This window comes from Cetorhinus maximus, chromosome 36, assembly GCF_964194155.1.
Source record: "Cetorhinus maximus chromosome 36, sCetMax3.hap1.1, whole genome shotgun sequence".
NCBI classification, from domain to species: Eukaryota; Metazoa; Chordata; class Chondrichthyes; order Lamniformes; family Cetorhinidae; genus Cetorhinus; species Cetorhinus maximus.
Window position 1 is genome coordinate 6,201,067 of NC_135914.1, and position 18,146 is coordinate 6,219,212.

Here is an 18,146-nt window from a genome sequence, read left to right on the forward strand (position 1 = left end):
GTTGTCTAAGGAGCCTTGGTGAGTTCCTGCAGTGCATCTTGTAGATGGTACACACTGCTGCTACTGTGCGGTAGTGGTGGAGGGGGTGAATGTTTGTGGATGGGGTGTCAATCAAGCGGCTGCTTTGTCGATGGATGGTATCGAGTTCTTGGGTGTCTTGGGAGCTGCAGTCATCCAGGCAAGTGGAGAGTATTCCATCACAATCCTGACTTGTGCCTTGTAGATGGTGGGCAGGCTTTGGGGAGTCAGGAGGCGAGTTATCCATCACAGGATTCCTAGCCTCTGACCTGCTTTTGTAGCCAAAGTATTTAGATGGCAGGTCCAGTTCAGTTTCTGGTCAATGGTGATGTTGATAATAGGGATTCGGTGATGATAATGCCATTGAATGTCAAGGGGAGTTGGTTAGATTCTCTCTTGTTGGAGATAGCCATTGCCTGGCACTTGTGTGGCACGGATGTTACTTGCCAATTGTCAGCCCAAGCCTTGGTCTTGCTGCATTTGGACATGGACTGCATCAGTATCTGAGGAGTCGCGAATGGTGAACATTGTGCAATCATCAGCGAACATCCCCACTTCTGACTTTATGATGGAAGGAAGGTCATTGATGAAGCAGCTGAAGATGGTTGGGCCGAGGACACTACCCTAAGGAACTCCTGCAGTGATGTCCTGGAGCTGAGATGATTGATCTTCAACAACCACAACTATCTTCCTCTGTGCTAGGTATGACTCCAACCGGCGGAGAGTTTTCCCCCTGATTCCCATTGACTCCAGTTCTGCTCAGGCTCCTTGAGGCCACATTCCATCAAGTTCTGCCTTGATGTCAAGGGCAGTCAGTCTCACCTCACCTCTGGAGTTCAGCTCTTTCGTCCATGTTTGAACCAAGGCTGTATTGAGGTCAGGAGCTGAGTGGCCCTGGCGAAACCAAAGCAGAGCATCAGTGAGCAGGTTATTGCTAAGCAAGTGCTGCTTGATAGCACTGTTGATGACCCCTTCGATCACTTTACTGATGATGGAGAGTAGACTGATGAGGTGGTAATTGGCCAGGTTGGATTTGTCCTGCTTTTTGTGTAGAGGACATATCTGGGCAATTTTCCACATAGTCGGGTAGATGCCAGTGTTGTCGCTGTACTGGAACAGCTTGTCTAGGGGCACAGCAAGTTCTGGAGTACAAGTCTTCAGTGCTATTGCCGGATTATTGTCAGGGCCCATAGCCTTTGCAATATCTAGTGCTTTCAGCCGTTTCTTGATGTCAATGATTCGAATTGGCTGAAGACTGGCATCTGTGATACTGGGGACCTCAGGAGGAGGCCGAGGTGGATCATCCGCTCGGCACTCCTGGCTGGAGATTGTTGCGAGTGTTTCAGCCCTTGTCTTTTGCACTGATGTGCTGGGCTCCCCCAGCACTGAGGTTGGGGATATTGTGGAGCTTCCTCCTCCAGTGAGCTGTTTAATTATGCACCACCATTCACAATTGGATTTGGCAGGACTGCAGAGCTTAGATCTGATCCATTGGTTGTGGAATTGCTTAGCTCTGTCTATCACTTGCTGCTTATGCTGCTTGGCACGCCAGTAGTCCTGTGTTATAGTTTCACCAGGTTGACACCTCATTTTTAGGTATGCCTGGTGCTGCTCTTGGCATGCTCTCCTGCACTCTTCAATGAACCAGGGTTGATCCCTTGGCTTGGTGGTAATGGTAGAGTGGGGGATATGCCGGGCCATAAGTTTACAGTTTGTGGTTGAGTACAATTCTGCTGTTGCTGATGGCCCACAGCGCCTCATGGGTGCCCAGTCTGGAATGCTAGATCTGTCAAAATCTATCCCATTTAGCATGGTGGTAGTGCCACACAACACGATGGAGGGTATCCTCAATGTGAAGGCAGGACTTCGTGTCCACAAGGACTGTGTGGTGGTCACTCCTACTGATACTTTCATGGTCAGATATATCTGCGGCAGGCGGGTTGGTGAGGATGAATTCAAGTACGTTTTTCCCTCACTGGTTCCCTCACCACCTGCCACAGACCCAGTCTAGCAGCTATGTCCTTTTAGACTCAGCCAGCTGTCTGTGGTGGTGGTAGTGAGCCACTCTTGGTGATGGACATTGAAGTCCCCCACCCAGAGTACCTTCTGTGCCCTTGCCACCCTCAGTGCTTCCTCCAAATAGTGTTCAACATGGAGGAGCACTGATTCATCAGCTGAGGGAGGGTGATACGTGGTAATCAGCAGGAGGTTTCCTTGTGCATGTTTGACCTGATGCCATGAAACTTCATGGGGGCCAGAATCGATGTTGAGGGCTCCCAGAGCAACTCCCTCCCAACTGTATACCGCTGTGCTGCCACCTCTGCTGGGTCTGTCCTGTTGGTAGGACAGGACATATCCAAGGGTGGTGATGGTGGTGTCTGGGACATTATCTGTAAGGTATGATTCTGTGAGTATGACTATGTCAGGCTGTTGCTTGACTAGTCTGTGAGATAGCTCTCCCAATTTTGACACAGGCCATCAGATATTAGTAAGGGGGACTTTGCAGGGTTGCCAGGGCTGGGTTTGCTGTTGTCATTTCCAGTTGATGCCAGGTGGTCCGTCCGGTTTCGTTCCTTAAAGTTGAGAGAACCTCAAACCTATTGCATAATTGCAGAGGCTGACACTCCTGCCCTCTGGGTCCCCTTACCTCCCTCACTCAGTCACACCCTCCTGTCCCTGACCACTGACCAAATCAAAAGACCCTCTCCTAAGGGGTGTGACTGCCACTTGGTACAAAGCATCCAGGTAACTTTCCCCCTCCCTGATGTGTTGCAGTGTCTGCAGCTCAGCCTCCAGCTCAATGACTCTGAGCCGAAGCTCCTCAAACCACAAACTCTTACTGCACAATGTTATCCAGGAGTTCCCACATGCTGCAGCCTTGAACATCACCTCTCCTGTCATCCTTAATGTGTTTTAATTAATTACTTAATTATATTATTCGCTTATTTATATTGCTTTTTTATATATAAATAAGGAGTCATACTGGCTCTCACAGTTCAATGACCCACACCTCCCTCACCCAGATTTAGCAGTGAGGCATGTGCAATTCAGCACCAGTGGGGCAGGGGAGCAGGGGACTGAGCTGAACAAGGCTAGAGTGAGACATCAGAGGGGTTGATGTGACTGTATAAGGATGACAAAGGAGAGAAAGAGACAGACAGGAACAGAGTGAGAGAAATGGACAGAGACACAGTGATATGGTTCCATTTACTTTAATTGTGTACAGTGCTTTAAAATGTACAGTCTCCACTGCAATAGGAAAAACAATGTGAAATTATCTAATCCCCTCACAGGGGAAATCAGAAAAATCAAGCTTCCTGACTGGACACTAACATCAATGTGTTAGAGGCGCTTCCTGTCACCGCCGGCAATAACCTCTTGTCACTGCCAGCAACGGGCCCCTGTCACTACCGGCAGTGGCCTCCTGTCACACGAAGGTGCGATTTCGGAGCAGCACTAGGCCACTTGGCCCTTCGAGCCTGCTCCACCATTCAATAAGATCATGGCTGATCTGAATGTAACCTCAACCCCTCGTTCCTGCTTGATAACCTTTCACCCCATTGTTAATCAGGAATCTATCTAGCCCTGTCTTAAAAATATTCAAAGACTCTGCTTCCACAGCCTTTTGAGGAAGAGTTCCAAAGACACTCAACCCTCAGAGAAAAAAATTCTCCTCATCTCTGTGTTAAATGAGCGACCCCTTATTTTTAAAAAGTGACCCTTAATTCTAGATTCTCTCACGAGAGGAAACATCCTTTCCACATCCACCCTGTCAAAACCTCTCAGAATCTTGAAGGTTTCAATTAAGTCGCCTCTTACTCTTCTAAACTCCAGTGGATACAAACCTAACCTGTCCAACCTTTCCTCATAAGACAACCTGCCCATTCCTGCTATTAGTTCAGTAAACCTTCTCTGAACTGCTTCTAATGCATTTACATCTTTCTTTAAGTAAGGAGACCAGTACACAATACTCCAGATTGACCTCCTGTCATCGCCGGCAATGGGCCCCTGACACCGCCAGCAATGTCCTCCTGTCACCGCCGGCAATGAGCTCCTGTCACCACCGGTAATTGGGCCCCTGTCACCACCGGCAATGGGCCCCTGTCACCGCCAGCAATGTCCTCCTGTCACTGCCGGCAATGAGCTCCTGTCACCGCCGGCAATGGGCCCCTGTCACCGCCGGCAATGGGCCCCTGTCACCGCCGGCAATGGGCCCCTGTCACCGCCGGCAATGGGCCCCTGTCACCGCCGGCAATGGGCCCCTGTCACTACCGGCAATGGGCCCCTGACACCGCCAGCAATGTCCTCCTGTCACTGCCAGCAATGAGCTCCTGTCACTGCCGGCAATGGGCCCCTGTCACCACCGGCAATGAGCTCCTGTCACCATCGGCAATGGGCCCCTGTCACCACCAGCAATGTCCTCCTGTCACCACTGGCAATGAGCTGCTGTCACCGCTGGCAATGGGCCTCTGTCACTGCTGGCAATGAGCTCCTGTCACCGCTGGCAATGAGCTGCTGTCACCGCTGGCAATGAGCTGCTGTCACCGCTGGCAATGGGCCTCTGTCACTGCTGGCAATGAGCTCCTGTCACCGCTGGCAATGAGCTCCTGTCACCACCGGCAATGAGCTCCTGTCACACTAGCAATGGGCCCCAGTTACCGCCAGCAATGACCTGTCGCCACCGGCAATGGGCTTTGGCCACCACCCAGTGAAGATTCCTGCTCCTGATCACCATCCAATGGTACCTGCACCAGGCATCGAGAGTGAATAGCAGAGTAGGACATCACTGGTATGATACTGGTCATAGTCAAATAGCCAGGCAGTCCTCACCACCTGGGCTCACAGATACAGAATGGGCACAAGGGGAAGGCAGTTGACACCAATGAAACCCAGAGCCACAATAAGGGAGAAGGAAAACAGGGAGGTCTGGGCGATCCAGAATCTGTGCAAGGCTGGTTTCTCATTCTGTAACAGGGCTGGAATGAATAACATGCTGAGGGACGCACTAAAGCGTGGGGCAGCTGCTGCAAAGGCGCAATGGGGAAAGGTCGCTGTCTAAGACCTTTCTGCCATAGTGCACCAAGGGGCTGGGAATTGTATAGACTCCCTTGGGCTGTATGACTCACAATGAACATATGTAGTGACTACTAAATGTATTATAATTGTATTGAAGCACCTCAGAGTGCAACATGATGTATGTTGGTAACTCCAATACTATTGCACTGTCTGACTGTAATGACCATATTGAAATGACTGTAATATTCATTGATTGTATTGAAGCACCTCGTGATCCATGAGTAAAAGTTGAATCTGATTGCACTTTTTGTGATGGCCATTTAGAAATGTTTTGTAATGTTCTTTTAGGTATTTTATGAATAAAGTATATTTTTCCAAAAAAAAATATGGTGAGGGACAAGACCAAAGCAACATTACCAAAACCTGTCAGTGCTTTGCACTGGTCCCCTCATCACAACCTTGTGCAAGTCCACTTTGAAATCTTTATCAATTACTGGTTAGGTCTCAGCTGGAGTGCTGTGTCCAATTCTGGACATCACACTTTAGGAAGGATGTCAAGGCCTTAGAGAGGGTGCGGAGGAGATTTACCAGAATGGTATCAGGGATGAGGGAATTCAGTTATGTGGAGAGATTGGAGAAGCTGGAATTATTCTTCTCAGAGCAGAGGAGGCTAGGAGGAGATTTAATAGAGGTGTTCAAAATCATGAGAGTGTTTTGCTAGAGAGAGAGAAACTGTATCCAGCGATTGAAAGGACAGTAACAAAAAGGGCACTGTTTGATGGTAATTGGCAAAAGAACCAGGAGAGGAGGATTTTATTTTTCTTTTAAAAATGCAGCGAGTTGTTGTGATCTGGAAGGCGCTGCCTGAAAGGGCAGTGGAAGCAGATTCAATAATAACTTTTAAAAAGGAATTGGATAAGTATATGAAAGGGAAAAATTTGCAGGGCCATCCCAGGGACAGGGCAGGGGAGGGAGTGAGGCTAACCCAGTCACTGGAGAGCTGGTACAAGCATGATGAATCAAATGGCCTTCCCTCTATGTCGTGTGATTATATGACATTTTCCCAGTTACCCCGGGCTCAACTCTAACACTGGGTTCACCTCTGGCAGATTCCGTGCTGTGGTTAAGGTACTTTCAGAAAGAAATCGAGCAATCCTATGATCGAATAAATTTCCACCTCCTTAATGGGTTTCTTTCTCACATTTCAGTCCATTTCTCAGACATTGGCATCAGTCACAAGGCATTAATCCAAAGCAGGCTGGGCGTGCCTCTATTCGATTGATGAGAGTCCAAGTGAGGCAATTGTTTTTTATTGTTCATTCACAGGATGTGGGTGTCGCTGGCTAGGCCAGCATTTGTTGTCCATCCCTAATTGCCCCTGAGAAGGTGATGGTGAGCCAAATTCTTCAACCACTGCAGTCACAGTGCTAATAGCAAGTTCAGGTTTTTGTCCCAGTGACAGTGAAGGGATGGCGAGTAGCTTGGAGGGGAACTTGCAGGTAGTGGCGTTCCCATGTGTCTGCCGCCCTTGTCCTCTTAGTGGTAGAGGTTGCAGGTTTGGAAGGTGCTGACTAAGGAGCCTTGGCAAGTTGCTGCAGTGCATCTTGTAGACGGTACCCAATGCTGCCAGTGTGCATCAGTGATGGAGGCGTGAGTGTTGAAGGTGGTATATAGGGTACCGATCAAGCAGGCTACTTTGTCCTGGATGGTGTCAAGCTTCTTGAGTGTTGTTGGAGCTGCACTCATCCAGGCAAGTGGAGAGTATTCCACCATTCCATCACACTCCTGACTTGTGCCTTGTAGATTGTGGACAGACTTTGGGGAGTCAGGAGGTGAGTTACTCATCACAGGATTCCTAGCCTCTGACCTGCTCTTGTAGCCACAGTATTTATATGGCTAGTCCAGTTCAGTTTCTGGTCAATGGTAACCCCCAGGATAGTGGGGGATTCAATGATGGTAATGCCTTCGAATGTCAAGAGGAGAAGATTAGATTCTCTCTTGTTGGAGATGGTCATTGCCTGGCACTGTGTAGTGTAAATGCTACTTGCCACTTGCCGGCCCAAGCCTGGATATTGTCCAGGTCTTACTGCGTTTGGACATGGACTGCTTCAGTATCTGAGGAATCACGAATGGTGCTGAACATTGTGCAATCATCAGCAAACATCCCCACCTCTAACCTTATGATGGAAGGAAGGTCAGTGATAAAGCAGCTGAGAATGGTTGGGCCTAGGATACTACCCTGAGGAACTCCTACAGTAATGTCCTGGGGCTGAGATGACTGACCTCCCACAACCACAACCATCTTCCTTTGTGCTAAGTATGACTGCAACCAGTAGAGCATTTTCCCCCGATTCCCATTGACTCCAGTTTTACTAGGACACTCAGTCAAATGCTGCTTTGATGGCAAGGGCAGTCACTCTCACCTCTTTTGTCCACATTTGGACCAAGACTGTAATGAGGTCAGGAGCTGAGTGGCCCTGGCTGAACCGAACTATTAGAAAACACCTACAATTTCATTCCTCTACCTGTTTTACTTTGCCCAACAACTTGCTCTAAAGTTTCTTAATACTGAACTCAGTGTGCTCTCGGTCAGGGCCTCAGTACCCTAGTTAAGGGAGAGGAAAATTCAGGCAGCCTTCCCATTGCTGATGTCTGTCCAGTATCTCCAAGCATTACAGACATTCGGTAAAATCTCTGATACATACCCCTCATTGCGGTCTTCCCATCAGAGGAATTGACCCAATCAAACCCTTTGATCATATTAAATACCTCGATCAGATCACCTCAAATCTCCATAGTGCAAGGAAATAGAAGCCTATCCTCCTAATTTACCACCAGGATTTAATACATCAGGTAAGGGGGATAAATTCACCATGCCGAATTTCATTTGCGATTTACATTTTCCTGCATTTTAATGCAAAGTCAGGGGTTTGGGTGGGGCGGGGGTGGCATAAGCAGGAAAGTGGAATGAAGGCCACAATCAGATCAGCCGTAATCTTATTGAGTGGCGGAGTGGGCTCAAGGGGCCGAATGGCGTACTCCTCCTCCTTTGTTATGATCTTATTCAGTAACAGTGAAGCGTTCCCAATTTAGTAGCCTCTGTGAAAAACAGCTTCAATTCCCCGAGTCCGGTATAAGATGAACAGTGGGCCGTGCACCGATCCTTGGAAGATATCATTTCCCTCCATCTACCAGTGCAAAAAACTTTGCTCAACTCCTACCATCTTGTTTTGCCACTATCGTTAATCCATTCTGCTCCGTGTCACCCCACACACCCTGGCCTTTATCATGAGGCACCTTATCAAAGAACTTCTATTAGTCCACGTAAACCACTGCACTGGCCTTCTCTACTCTGAAGATACAGCAAAGAATTCAATGTTACTTAAACACAAACGTCCACTCCAGAAAGCTGCTGTATTTATTATATTCCCTCTCTTAAGATACATCAGACCTGACATGGATTCAATGGGTTGAATGACCTCCTTCTGTACCATTTGTTGAGAAATCCATGGAAACTGTTTTGGTCACACTTGTCATCTATTGCGTGGTTTGTCTGAGCACAGTTCGCCTATTAATTCACATGTACCTCATTCTTACCGAGTAGAGTATAAGATAGATATTGTAAATTGTTTTATCTTTCTGAACTTGTAAAGTTTATTTTTGTTTTGTTCTAAACCTGTGGAATCTTGTGGCTTTACACACTCAGTGAGCATCTTGGATCTCAAACTTTATCAACTTTAAACAAAGCGTTATTGGTCCCTAACCAGATCTACCACCCCCCACCCCCAAACGTCCTGGAGTCTGGCCAAGGATGGTAACACACTATATTACCCAAGGAGTCTACAGTTTCCTGGATTAAAGCAGCTGTGAGCTGAGCACGTGGTGAGTGTGAATTACCTGACAAGGCTGGTAGCCGTAAGGGAGAAGCAGGACTCCTCAGGGGAAAACCGAGTACAGCAGTGTCATGGCTATGTTACCTGACTAATAATCCAGAGACCACAAGTTCAAATCCTACCCCAGGAGTCTGAGAATTTAAAATCTGGAAATAGAAAGCTGGAATCAGTAAAAGTGAAGCTGTCAGATCAGCGTTAAAAACCCAACAAGCTCAAAAACAAACAACCTTGCGTTTATGTATGACTGTTAACATAGTAAAACAACCCAAGCTGATTCACAGGAGCAAAGACAGACAAAGTAAATTTGACATGAACCACATAAGGAGATAATAGGGCAGGTGGCCAAAAACTTGGTGAAGGAAGTTGATTTTAAGTAGTGTCTTAAAGGGAGGGGAGGCTGCAGAGATGTCTGGAGAGGGAAGTCCAGAGCTTAGGGTCCAATGGAATCAGGGATGTGCAAGGCCAGAATCGGAGGGTGTAGGGCTGCAGGAGGTTACAGAGATAGGGAGGGAAACGCTCTAGGAAGGAACCTGCCATGCTTACTTGGCATGACTTTTATTATGATTCCTAGCCTACACTGGCCTAGCAAACCTCTCAGTTACATGCGACTGGGGAAAAGGTAATTAGCTCTAGTGTTCCAGCGACAAGTGTGTCCCCAAAGTAAACAAATACCAGTCGCATCATTTCAATGTCATAGGAAAGCTGCTTAAATCTCAAGGAAAATCACTGAAGATGCTTGTGAAAACTAGTATAAAAATGTCCTTGAATAAGATACTGATAATGGGACAGGAAGGGAATGTAGAGACGCTATCCCTATACCTAAATGTCAATGTTATACTCTTGCTAGATTTACCTCTCCAGCCTGTCTCAAGGACACAGAGAAGACAGAAGGATCCAATGTCCCTGGCCTGAAGCAATGCACCCACCACTGAAGTGAGCCTTCATTGAGAGTTTGCTAATCTTAAACTTGGCCATCATTAAAGGGAGGGAGTGAAGTGGTCAAAATCCTGTTCTCAATAACCCAGCTTCCTAGTGGTTTGTTTATGGATGTGCTCCTCACCATCATCTCAAGGGCAATTAGGGATGGGCAATAAATGCTGGCCTAGCCAGGGCTGCCCACATCCCGTGATTGAATAAAAAAACACGAGAAGGCAGCTGAGAACTCTGCTGGGTTATTGAGCACAGGATTTTCACCCCTTCTGTCCCCTCACCAATGATGGCCAAGGTTAAGGTTAGCAAACTCACAGTGAAGGGAATCTCACGCTCAGGTCCCCATCTCAGCAAACCTCGCCCGGGAAATGGTGCCGGGGCCCGGCCCGGCCCAGCCAAACCTCGCCCGGGAAACGGTGCCGGTGCTCGGCCCGGCCCAGCCAAACCTCGCCCGGGAAACGGTGCCGGGGCCCGGCCCAGCCAAACCTCACCCGGGAAACGGTGCCGGGGCCCGGCCCGGCCCAGCCAAACCAAACCTCGCCCGGGAAACGGTGCCAGGGCCCGGCCCGGCCAAACCTTGCCCGGGAAACGGTGCCGGGGTCTAGCCCGGCCAAACCTCTTCTGGGAAACGGTGCCGGGGCCCGGCCAAACCTCACCCGGGAAACAGTAGGAATGGCATTCAGCTTCCCGCTGGTTCTGCAGCCTTCGCTGAGCTATATGTCCTCCTGCACAGTAACTCAAGTCCAACAGTCCAAAGCTACACATTCCATTCAGCATCCACCAGGTAGTGACCTCCTCCCTCCACAACACGACCACCCCCACCTGCCCAGTTTCTCTGTTTATATAATAATAAATGTATAACTGCAATTTACAGGGCTCACCAAAAGGCACACAGTCAGGGATGGGCTCTCAAACTGAGCCAGGCTTCACCCCCAATATCCCCAGCCTCTTAATAACTAATGGAAAGGTCTGATACACATCTTCATCTCAGTTCAAGCTTGTTGTCGCCTAGTTCATCAATGGCCTCCTTCATTGGGTTAGCCTCATGATAGCTTCTTGTTGCCCAGATGAATATTAAATATGGAAAATAAAACCAAGCATGCAAATATGTTCAAACTGTAAGCTTCAGAGCAATGAACATACAGAAGTTGCCTCTGTTTATTAACCAAGAATGAAAAGTGCGCAGAATTCAGAACAAAAAATATACAATAAAAACCCATGATGCAGTGGTCAATCATTTGGCACGACCTTTAACCTCAGCAGCAACCACAGCTTCTGATTGGCTAACCAGCAGGGATTGCTGCTGATTGGCCAAGGAGGCTGTATGAACGTTTGGAATTTCTTTTCCTGTAAATATATGAAGCTAAGATGGAGGGTGTGTGGCTGCCTCACACCATCAATTATGCTGGAAGGCGTTTTGTGCAGCTGCTCCAGCAGCAGTCCCGGCTGCATTCCGCATGGTTTGGTTTGACATGACTCCAGCTGCCAGTTCCTCTTGTGCCTTCTGAAAACTGGCACCAGTCCTCCGGTACAGCGAGTGAACCTACAGCAAGGAAAGGAAACCCATTACTATGAGGCACACATTCGTCCGAGTGCTGAAGTATGCTTAATACATCCGTGACATCCAACATCGACAAACCCTACTGACTTGAGGAGTAAATTCTCAGCAGGCACACACTTCTCTTGATTTTATCTGATTACAGAGCTCTGGTCAGACACAATCTGGAGTAACTGTGCCCAGATCTGGGTACCTCATGGAGGAGATACAGGGCTGATTCACCAGAATGATACCAGGACTAACAGAATTAAATTGTGAAGTCAGGTTGCACAGAGGAGGCTTGCATTCTCTGTGTATAGATGATTAATGGGCAATCTGATTGAGGTGTTTAAGATGTTGAAAGGAGTTTTGATAGGGTACAGAGATAAAAGCTATTACCTTGGAGGGGCATTGGGGTAGGGTTGAGAACAAGGTGGTAGAACCCTAAAATAAGAGCCAGGCTGTTCAGGGGTGATGTCGGGAAACAATTCTTCACACAAAGGGGAGAGGAAGCATAGCTTATAGACAATGTCCCAGACACCACCATCACCATCCGCATGGGGATGTCCCACCAACAGGACAGACCCAGCAGAGGTGGCGGCACAGTGGTATACAGTCGGGAGGGAGTTGACCTGAGAGTCCTCAAAACCGACTCCGGACTCCAAGAAGTCTCATGGAAACAGGTCAAACATGGGCAAGGTAACCTCCTGCTGATTACCACGTACCGCCCTCCCTCAGCTGACGAATCAGTGCTCCGCCATGTTGAACACCATTTGGAGAAAGTACTGTGGGTGGAAAGGGTGCAGAATGTACTCTGGGTGGGGGACTTCAATGTTCAACACCAACAGTAGCTTGGTAGCACCACTACAGAATGGGTTGGCTGAGTCCTAAAGGACACAGCTGCTAGACGGGTCTGCAGCAGGTGAGTGAACAAACAAGAGAGAAAACCACACTTGACCTCATCCTCACCAACCTGCCTGCCACAAATGCATCTGTCCATGACAGTATCGGTAGGAGTGACCACCACACAGTCCTTTGGAGACAAAGTCTCATCTTCACATTGAGGATACCCGCCATTGTGTTGTGTGACACTACCACCATGCTAAGTGGGATAAATTTTGAACAGATCTAGCAGCTCAAGACCGGGCATCCATGAGGCGCTATGGGCCATCAACAGCAGCAGAATTTTTTTTATTACTCATTTATGGGGTGTGGGCTTCACTGGCTGTGCCAGCATTTGTTGCCCATCCCTGTTTGTACTCAAACCACAATCTGTCACCTCATAACCCAGCATAACCCCCACTCTACCATTACCACCAAGCCAGGGGATCAACCCTGGTTCAATGAAGAGTGCAGGAGGGCGTGCCAGAACCAGCACCAGGCATACCTAAACATGAGGTGTCAACCTGGTGAAGCTACAACACAGGATTACTTGCATGCCAAACAGCATAAGCAGCAAGTGATATACAGAGCTAAGTGATTTCACAATCAGATCTAAGTTCTGCAGTCCTGCAACATCCAGTCTTGAATGACAGAGGACAATTGAACAACTCACTGGAAGAGGAGGTTCCACAAATATCCTCATCCTCAATGATGGAGGAGCCCAGCACATCAGTGCAAAAGATAAGGCTGAAGCATTTGCAACAATCTTCAGCCAGAAGTGCCAAGTGGATGATCCCGGCCTCCTCTGGAGGTCCACAGCATCACAGGTGCTAGTCTTCAGCCAATTCGATTCACTCCACATGATATCAAGGAACGGCTGAAGGCACTGGATAGTGCAAAGGCTATGGGCCCTGACAATATTCCAGCAATAGTACAAAGAACAAAGAAAAGTACAGCACAGGAACAGGCCCTTCGGCCTTCCAAGCTTGCACCAATCGGATTGCCTGTCAAACTAAAACATTTTGCACTTCCGGGGTCCGTATCCCTCTATTCCCATCCTATTCATGTATTTGTCAAGCTGCCTCTTAAACACCACTATCGTACCTGCTTCCACCACCTCCTCTGGCAGCGAATTCCAGACACTCGCTACCCTCTGCGTAAAAAACTTGCCCCGCAAATCTCCTCTATAGTTTTCTCCTCTCACCTTAAATCTATGTCCCCTAGTAATTGACTCTTCCACCCTGGGAAAAAGCTTCTGACTATCTACTCTGTCCATGCCACTCAGAATTTTGTAAACTTCTATCAAGTCGCCCCTCAATCTCCGTCGCTCAGCTGAGAACAATTCGACTTTCTCCAGCCTCTCCTCATAGCTAATAACTTCCAGACCAGGGAGCATCCTGGTAAACCTCCTCTGCACCCTCTCCAACGCCTCCATATCCTTCTGGTAATGTGGCGACCAGAATTGCACGCAATATTCCAAGCGTGGCCTAACCAAGGTTCTATACAGCTGCAGCACGACTTCCCAGTTTTTATATTCAATACCGCTGCCGATGAAGGCAAGCATGTCATATGCCTTCCTGACTACCTTATCCGCCTGCGTTGCCACTTTCAGTGACCTGTGGACCTATACACCCAGATCCCTCTGCCCGTCGATGCACTTAAGGGTTCTGCCAGTTACTGTATAATTCCTACCTGTATTAGACCTTCCAAAATGCATTACCTCGCATTTGTCCGGATTAAACTCCATCTGCCATTTCTCCGCCCAAGTCTCCAACCGATCTATATCCCGTTGTATCCTTTGACAATCCTCTTCAATATCTGCAACTCCTCCAACCTTAGTGTCGTCTGCAAACTTACTAATTAGCCCAGTTACATTTTCCTTCAAATCATTTACGTATACTACAAACAGCAAAGGTCCCAGCACTGATCCCTGCAGAACACCACTAGTCACAGCTCTCCATTCCGAAAAGCACCCTTCCACTGCTACCCTCTGTCTTCTATAACCAAGCCAATTCTGTATCCATCTTGCCAGCTCACCTCTGATCCCGTGCGCCTTTACTTTCTGCACCAGTCTGCCATGAGGGACCTTGTCAAAGGCCTTACTGAAATCCATGTACATAACATCCACTGCCCTTCCATCGTCGTTCATCTTTGTCACTTCCTCGAAAAATTCGATCAAGTTAGTGAGACATGACCTCCCCTTCACAAAACCACGCTGCCTCTCACTAATACGCCCATTTGCTTCCAAATGGTAGTAAATCCTGTCACGAAGAATCTTCTCCAATAATTTCCCTACCACTGACGTAAGGCTCACCGGCCTGTAATTTCCTGGATTACTGAAGACCTGTGCTCCAGAACTTGCCGCGCCGCTGGCCAAGCTGTTCCAGTACAGCTACAACACTGGCATCTACCCGGCTATGTGGAAAATTGCCCAGGTATGTCCTGTACACAAAAAGCAGGACAAATTCAACTCAGCCAATCACTGCCCCATCAGTCTACTCTCCATCATCAGTAAAGTGATGGAACGGGTCATCAACAGTGCTATCAAGTGATACTTCCTTAGCAATAACCTGCTCACTGACGCTCAGTTTGGGTTCTGCCAGGGTCACTCAGCTCCTGACCTCATTACAGCTTTGGTTCAAACATGAACCAAAGAGCTGAACTTTGAGATGTGAGGTGAGAGTAACTGCCCTTGACATCAAGACATCATTTACCTAAGTGTGGCATCAAGGAGCCCTAGCAAAACAAGTCAATGGGAATCAGGGGGAAAACTCTCAGCAGGTTGTGGTCGTTGGAGGTCAATTATCTCAGTACCAGGACAGGCAGGAGAGTTGGGGAGAGGTTGGGGTGGGGGATGAGGGAGGCAGGTGGGAGGATGGGGTTGGCCTCCTCAGAGCTATCTTAACTCACCCGCTTCAGCATCACAACCCCCAGCACTGCAGACGCCGTGAATAAAACCGAGACCAGCAGCATGACGACAGCCACGCCTACGTTGCTCTTCAACGCAGACAGTGAGGAAATCCAGCCACTGGAAGGAAAAGTGGAAGCAAATGAGGGCACGTGAGAGACAGCCCACACCCCCCCTCCCTCAGTAAGACCTCTTGCACTCACAACACCAAGGTTAGCATTATTGCCTGCGCGGAGTGACCCCACCATTCCCAATGGAAGGGAGTTTATTGAGACATTCCCCGTTAATCACACCCCAGATCTGACTGCTGTCAGTGACTGGGATTGGTTTTATACACTATAATCTGTAGTTTGTAACTATTCCACTCTCACTGCCTTATGCATCCTGTGCTTCCTGGTCTCAGCCAGGATGGACATTGGCCTCAGCACCACTGAGATAGGGAGAAGTGAAAACGAAAAAAAAAAAAAGCTTCAGTTTGATCATCCGAATAAAAATTAATGGTGACAGGTCAGCAAACTGAAACACGAGCTTGGTTTTTTTCTCTCTCCTCAGATGCTACTACTCAACTTGAGTTTTTCCAACGTTATCCATTTCCCTGCTCCTGATCACTGTCCAACATTCTCTAGGTTAGAGAGAGAGAAGAGAGAGAGGAAGGGGGGGGAAAAATCAGCCAGGGTTCCTGCTCCTGATCACTGTCCACTGACCCCTGGGTTAGAGAGAGAGGGGAAATCAGCCAGGGTTCCTGCTCCTGATCACTGTCCACTGACCCCTGGGTTAGAGAGAGGGGAAATCAGCCAGGGTTCCTGCTCCTGATCACTGTCCACTGACCCCTGGGTTAGAGAGAGGGGAAATCAGCCAGGGTTCCTGCTCCTGATCACTGTCCACTGACCCCTGGGTTAGAGAGAGAGGGGAAATCAGCCAGGGTTCCTGCTCCTGATCACTGTCCAGTGATCCCTGGGTTAGAGAGAGGGGGGAAATCAGCCAGGGTTCCTGCTCCTGATCACTGTCCAGTGATCCCTGGGTTAGAGAGAGGGGGGAAATCAGCCAGGGTTCCTGCTCCTGATCACTGTCCACTGACCCCTGGGTTAGAGAGAGGGGGGAAATCAGCCAGGGTTCCTGCTCCTGATCACTGTCCACTGACCCCTGGGTTAGAGAGGGGAAATCAGCCAGGGTTCCTGCTCCTGATCACTGTCCAGTGATCCCTGGGTTAGAGAGAGGGGAAATCAGCCAGGGTTCCTGCTCCTGATCACTGTCCAGTGATCTCTGGGTTAGAGAGAGAGGGGAAATCAGCCAGGGTTCCTGCTCCTGATCACTGTCCAGTGATCTCTGGGTTAGAGAGAGAGGGGAAATCAGCCAGGGTTCCTGCTCCTGATCACTGTCCAGTGACCCATAGGCCAGAAGAGGGTAGGCATCAGCCTTTTGGGGATAGTGACCGAAGTTGACCAGTGCACAGAGAGCTTGGACTCAAGAGAGTCAGGTCCTCTTGATCAGATATCATAGCTATATGCTCACTAATCAGAAGATGGGAAGCTGTTACTCACCAGAATCCCCAGCCTGGAATCCCCACCGTCTCCAAAACAAACACAATGTCTTGGACAAAGAAAATGAAGAAGAACGAGAAGAAATTGAACGAGCTATCAGTCCTGAATGGGAGGACCAAAGGGAACAAGAGGAAGAGAAATTAAAATTGACAAAATACAACCACCCCAGCCAAAAGACCACACAACTAAGATCTCCACTTCAATACATCAGCCTTCCATCATCAGGTTCTGTGTTGGGGTCCCCGGATTGGATCAGTATTTACAGTGGGTCGCCCCGGGAGTGGGTCAGTATTTACAGGGGGATTCTGGAGTTGGTCAGTATTTCCAGGGGATCCCCAGGAGCAGGTCAGTATTTACAGAGGAGATCCCCCAGGGAGTGGGTCGGTGTTTACAGGGGTGCCCCCCCCACCCCAGGAGCGGGTCAGTATTTAAAGGTGGGCCCCCCGGGAGTGGGTCAGTATTTACAGGGGGTCACCCGACAGTGGGTCAGTTTCTACAAGGCGCTCCCCGGGAGTGGGTCAGTATTTACAGGGGGCACCCAGGAGTGGGTCAGTATTTATGGGGGGGGGGTGTCCCTCCGAGAGCGAGTCAGCATTTACAGGGGAGCACCCAGGAGTTGGTCAGTATTTACGGGGGGTCAGTCTGGGAGTGGGTCAGTATTTACAGGGGGTCCTCCAGGGAATGGATCAGTATTTACAGGGGACCCCCCCTGGAGTAGGTCAGTATTTACAGGGGATCCACCAAGGAGTCCAGCAGGGAGTGGGTCAGTAGTTACAGGGGGTTTGCCTCAGGAGTGGGTCAGTACTTACATGGGTTCACCCTGGGAGTGGGTCAGTATTCACATTGGATCCCTGGGAGTGCGTCACTATTTACAGGGGCTCACATCGGGAGTAGGTCAGTGTTTACAGCGGGCTCCCCAGGAGTGGGTCAGTATTTATCGGGTCCCCCAGGGAGTGGGTCAGAATTTACAGGGGGTTCCCCTGTTAGTAGGTCAGTATTTACAGGGGATCCACCAGGGAGTGGGTCAGAATTTACAGGGGGTTCCCCTGTTAGTAGGTCAGTATTTACAGGGGTCCACCAGGGAGTGGGTCAGTATTTACAGGGGGTCCACCAGGGAGTGGGTCAGCATTTACAGGGGGTCCACCAGGGAGTGGGTCAGCATTTACAGGGAGAAGCCTCTTGCTGCTCATAGTGAAGACCCTTTTGGAGTTGGTCCTGTTCTCCTTACCAGTGGTACCTACCTGACTGCCTTGTACAGCGGCCTATACCAACAGACAAAGGAGCAGGGGGTGAACATGAGCAACCACAGGATAGAAAGGCCAAAGTGCGTTCCAGCATCGACATTAACCGTGAACCAAGCCAGACTGCCCAGGAGATTGAAGAAGAGAACCATCGAGCTTACTGTGAACAAAGAAAAACAG

The 18,146-nt window shown here is 48.9% G+C and overlaps 1 protein-coding gene and 1 long non-coding RNA gene across 2 annotated transcripts in view; both read right to left on the bottom strand.

Moving 5' to 3' along the window:
• Nucleotides 1-9,144: 9,144 nt before the first annotated feature.
• Nucleotides 9,145-10,374, bottom strand: LOC144672258 (uncharacterized). Its single transcript, XR_013574089.1, has 2 exons — nt 10,304-10,374; nt 9,145-10,203 (listed from the first exon to the last, which is right to left on the bottom strand). It is a non-coding gene; the product is annotated as an uncharacterized LOC144672258 (long non-coding RNA).
• Nucleotides 10,375-10,967: 593 nt separating this feature from the next.
• The window catches only part of scamp3 (secretory carrier membrane protein 3), a 41,224-nt gene continuing 34,045 nt past the window's right edge, over nt 10,968-18,146 (bottom strand). Inside the window, exons 6-9 of the mRNA XM_078534092.1 lie at nt 17,967-18,126; nt 16,726-16,827; nt 15,187-15,304; nt 10,968-11,400 (exon numbers count right to left, since the gene is read on the bottom strand). Coding sequence (XP_078390218.1) covers nt 11,254-11,400; nt 15,187-15,304; nt 16,726-16,827; nt 17,967-18,126 — 527 coding nt within the window. The 3' untranslated portion in view covers nt 10,968-11,253. The remainder of the gene's footprint in view (nt 11,401-15,186; nt 15,305-16,725; nt 16,828-17,966; nt 18,127-18,146) is intronic.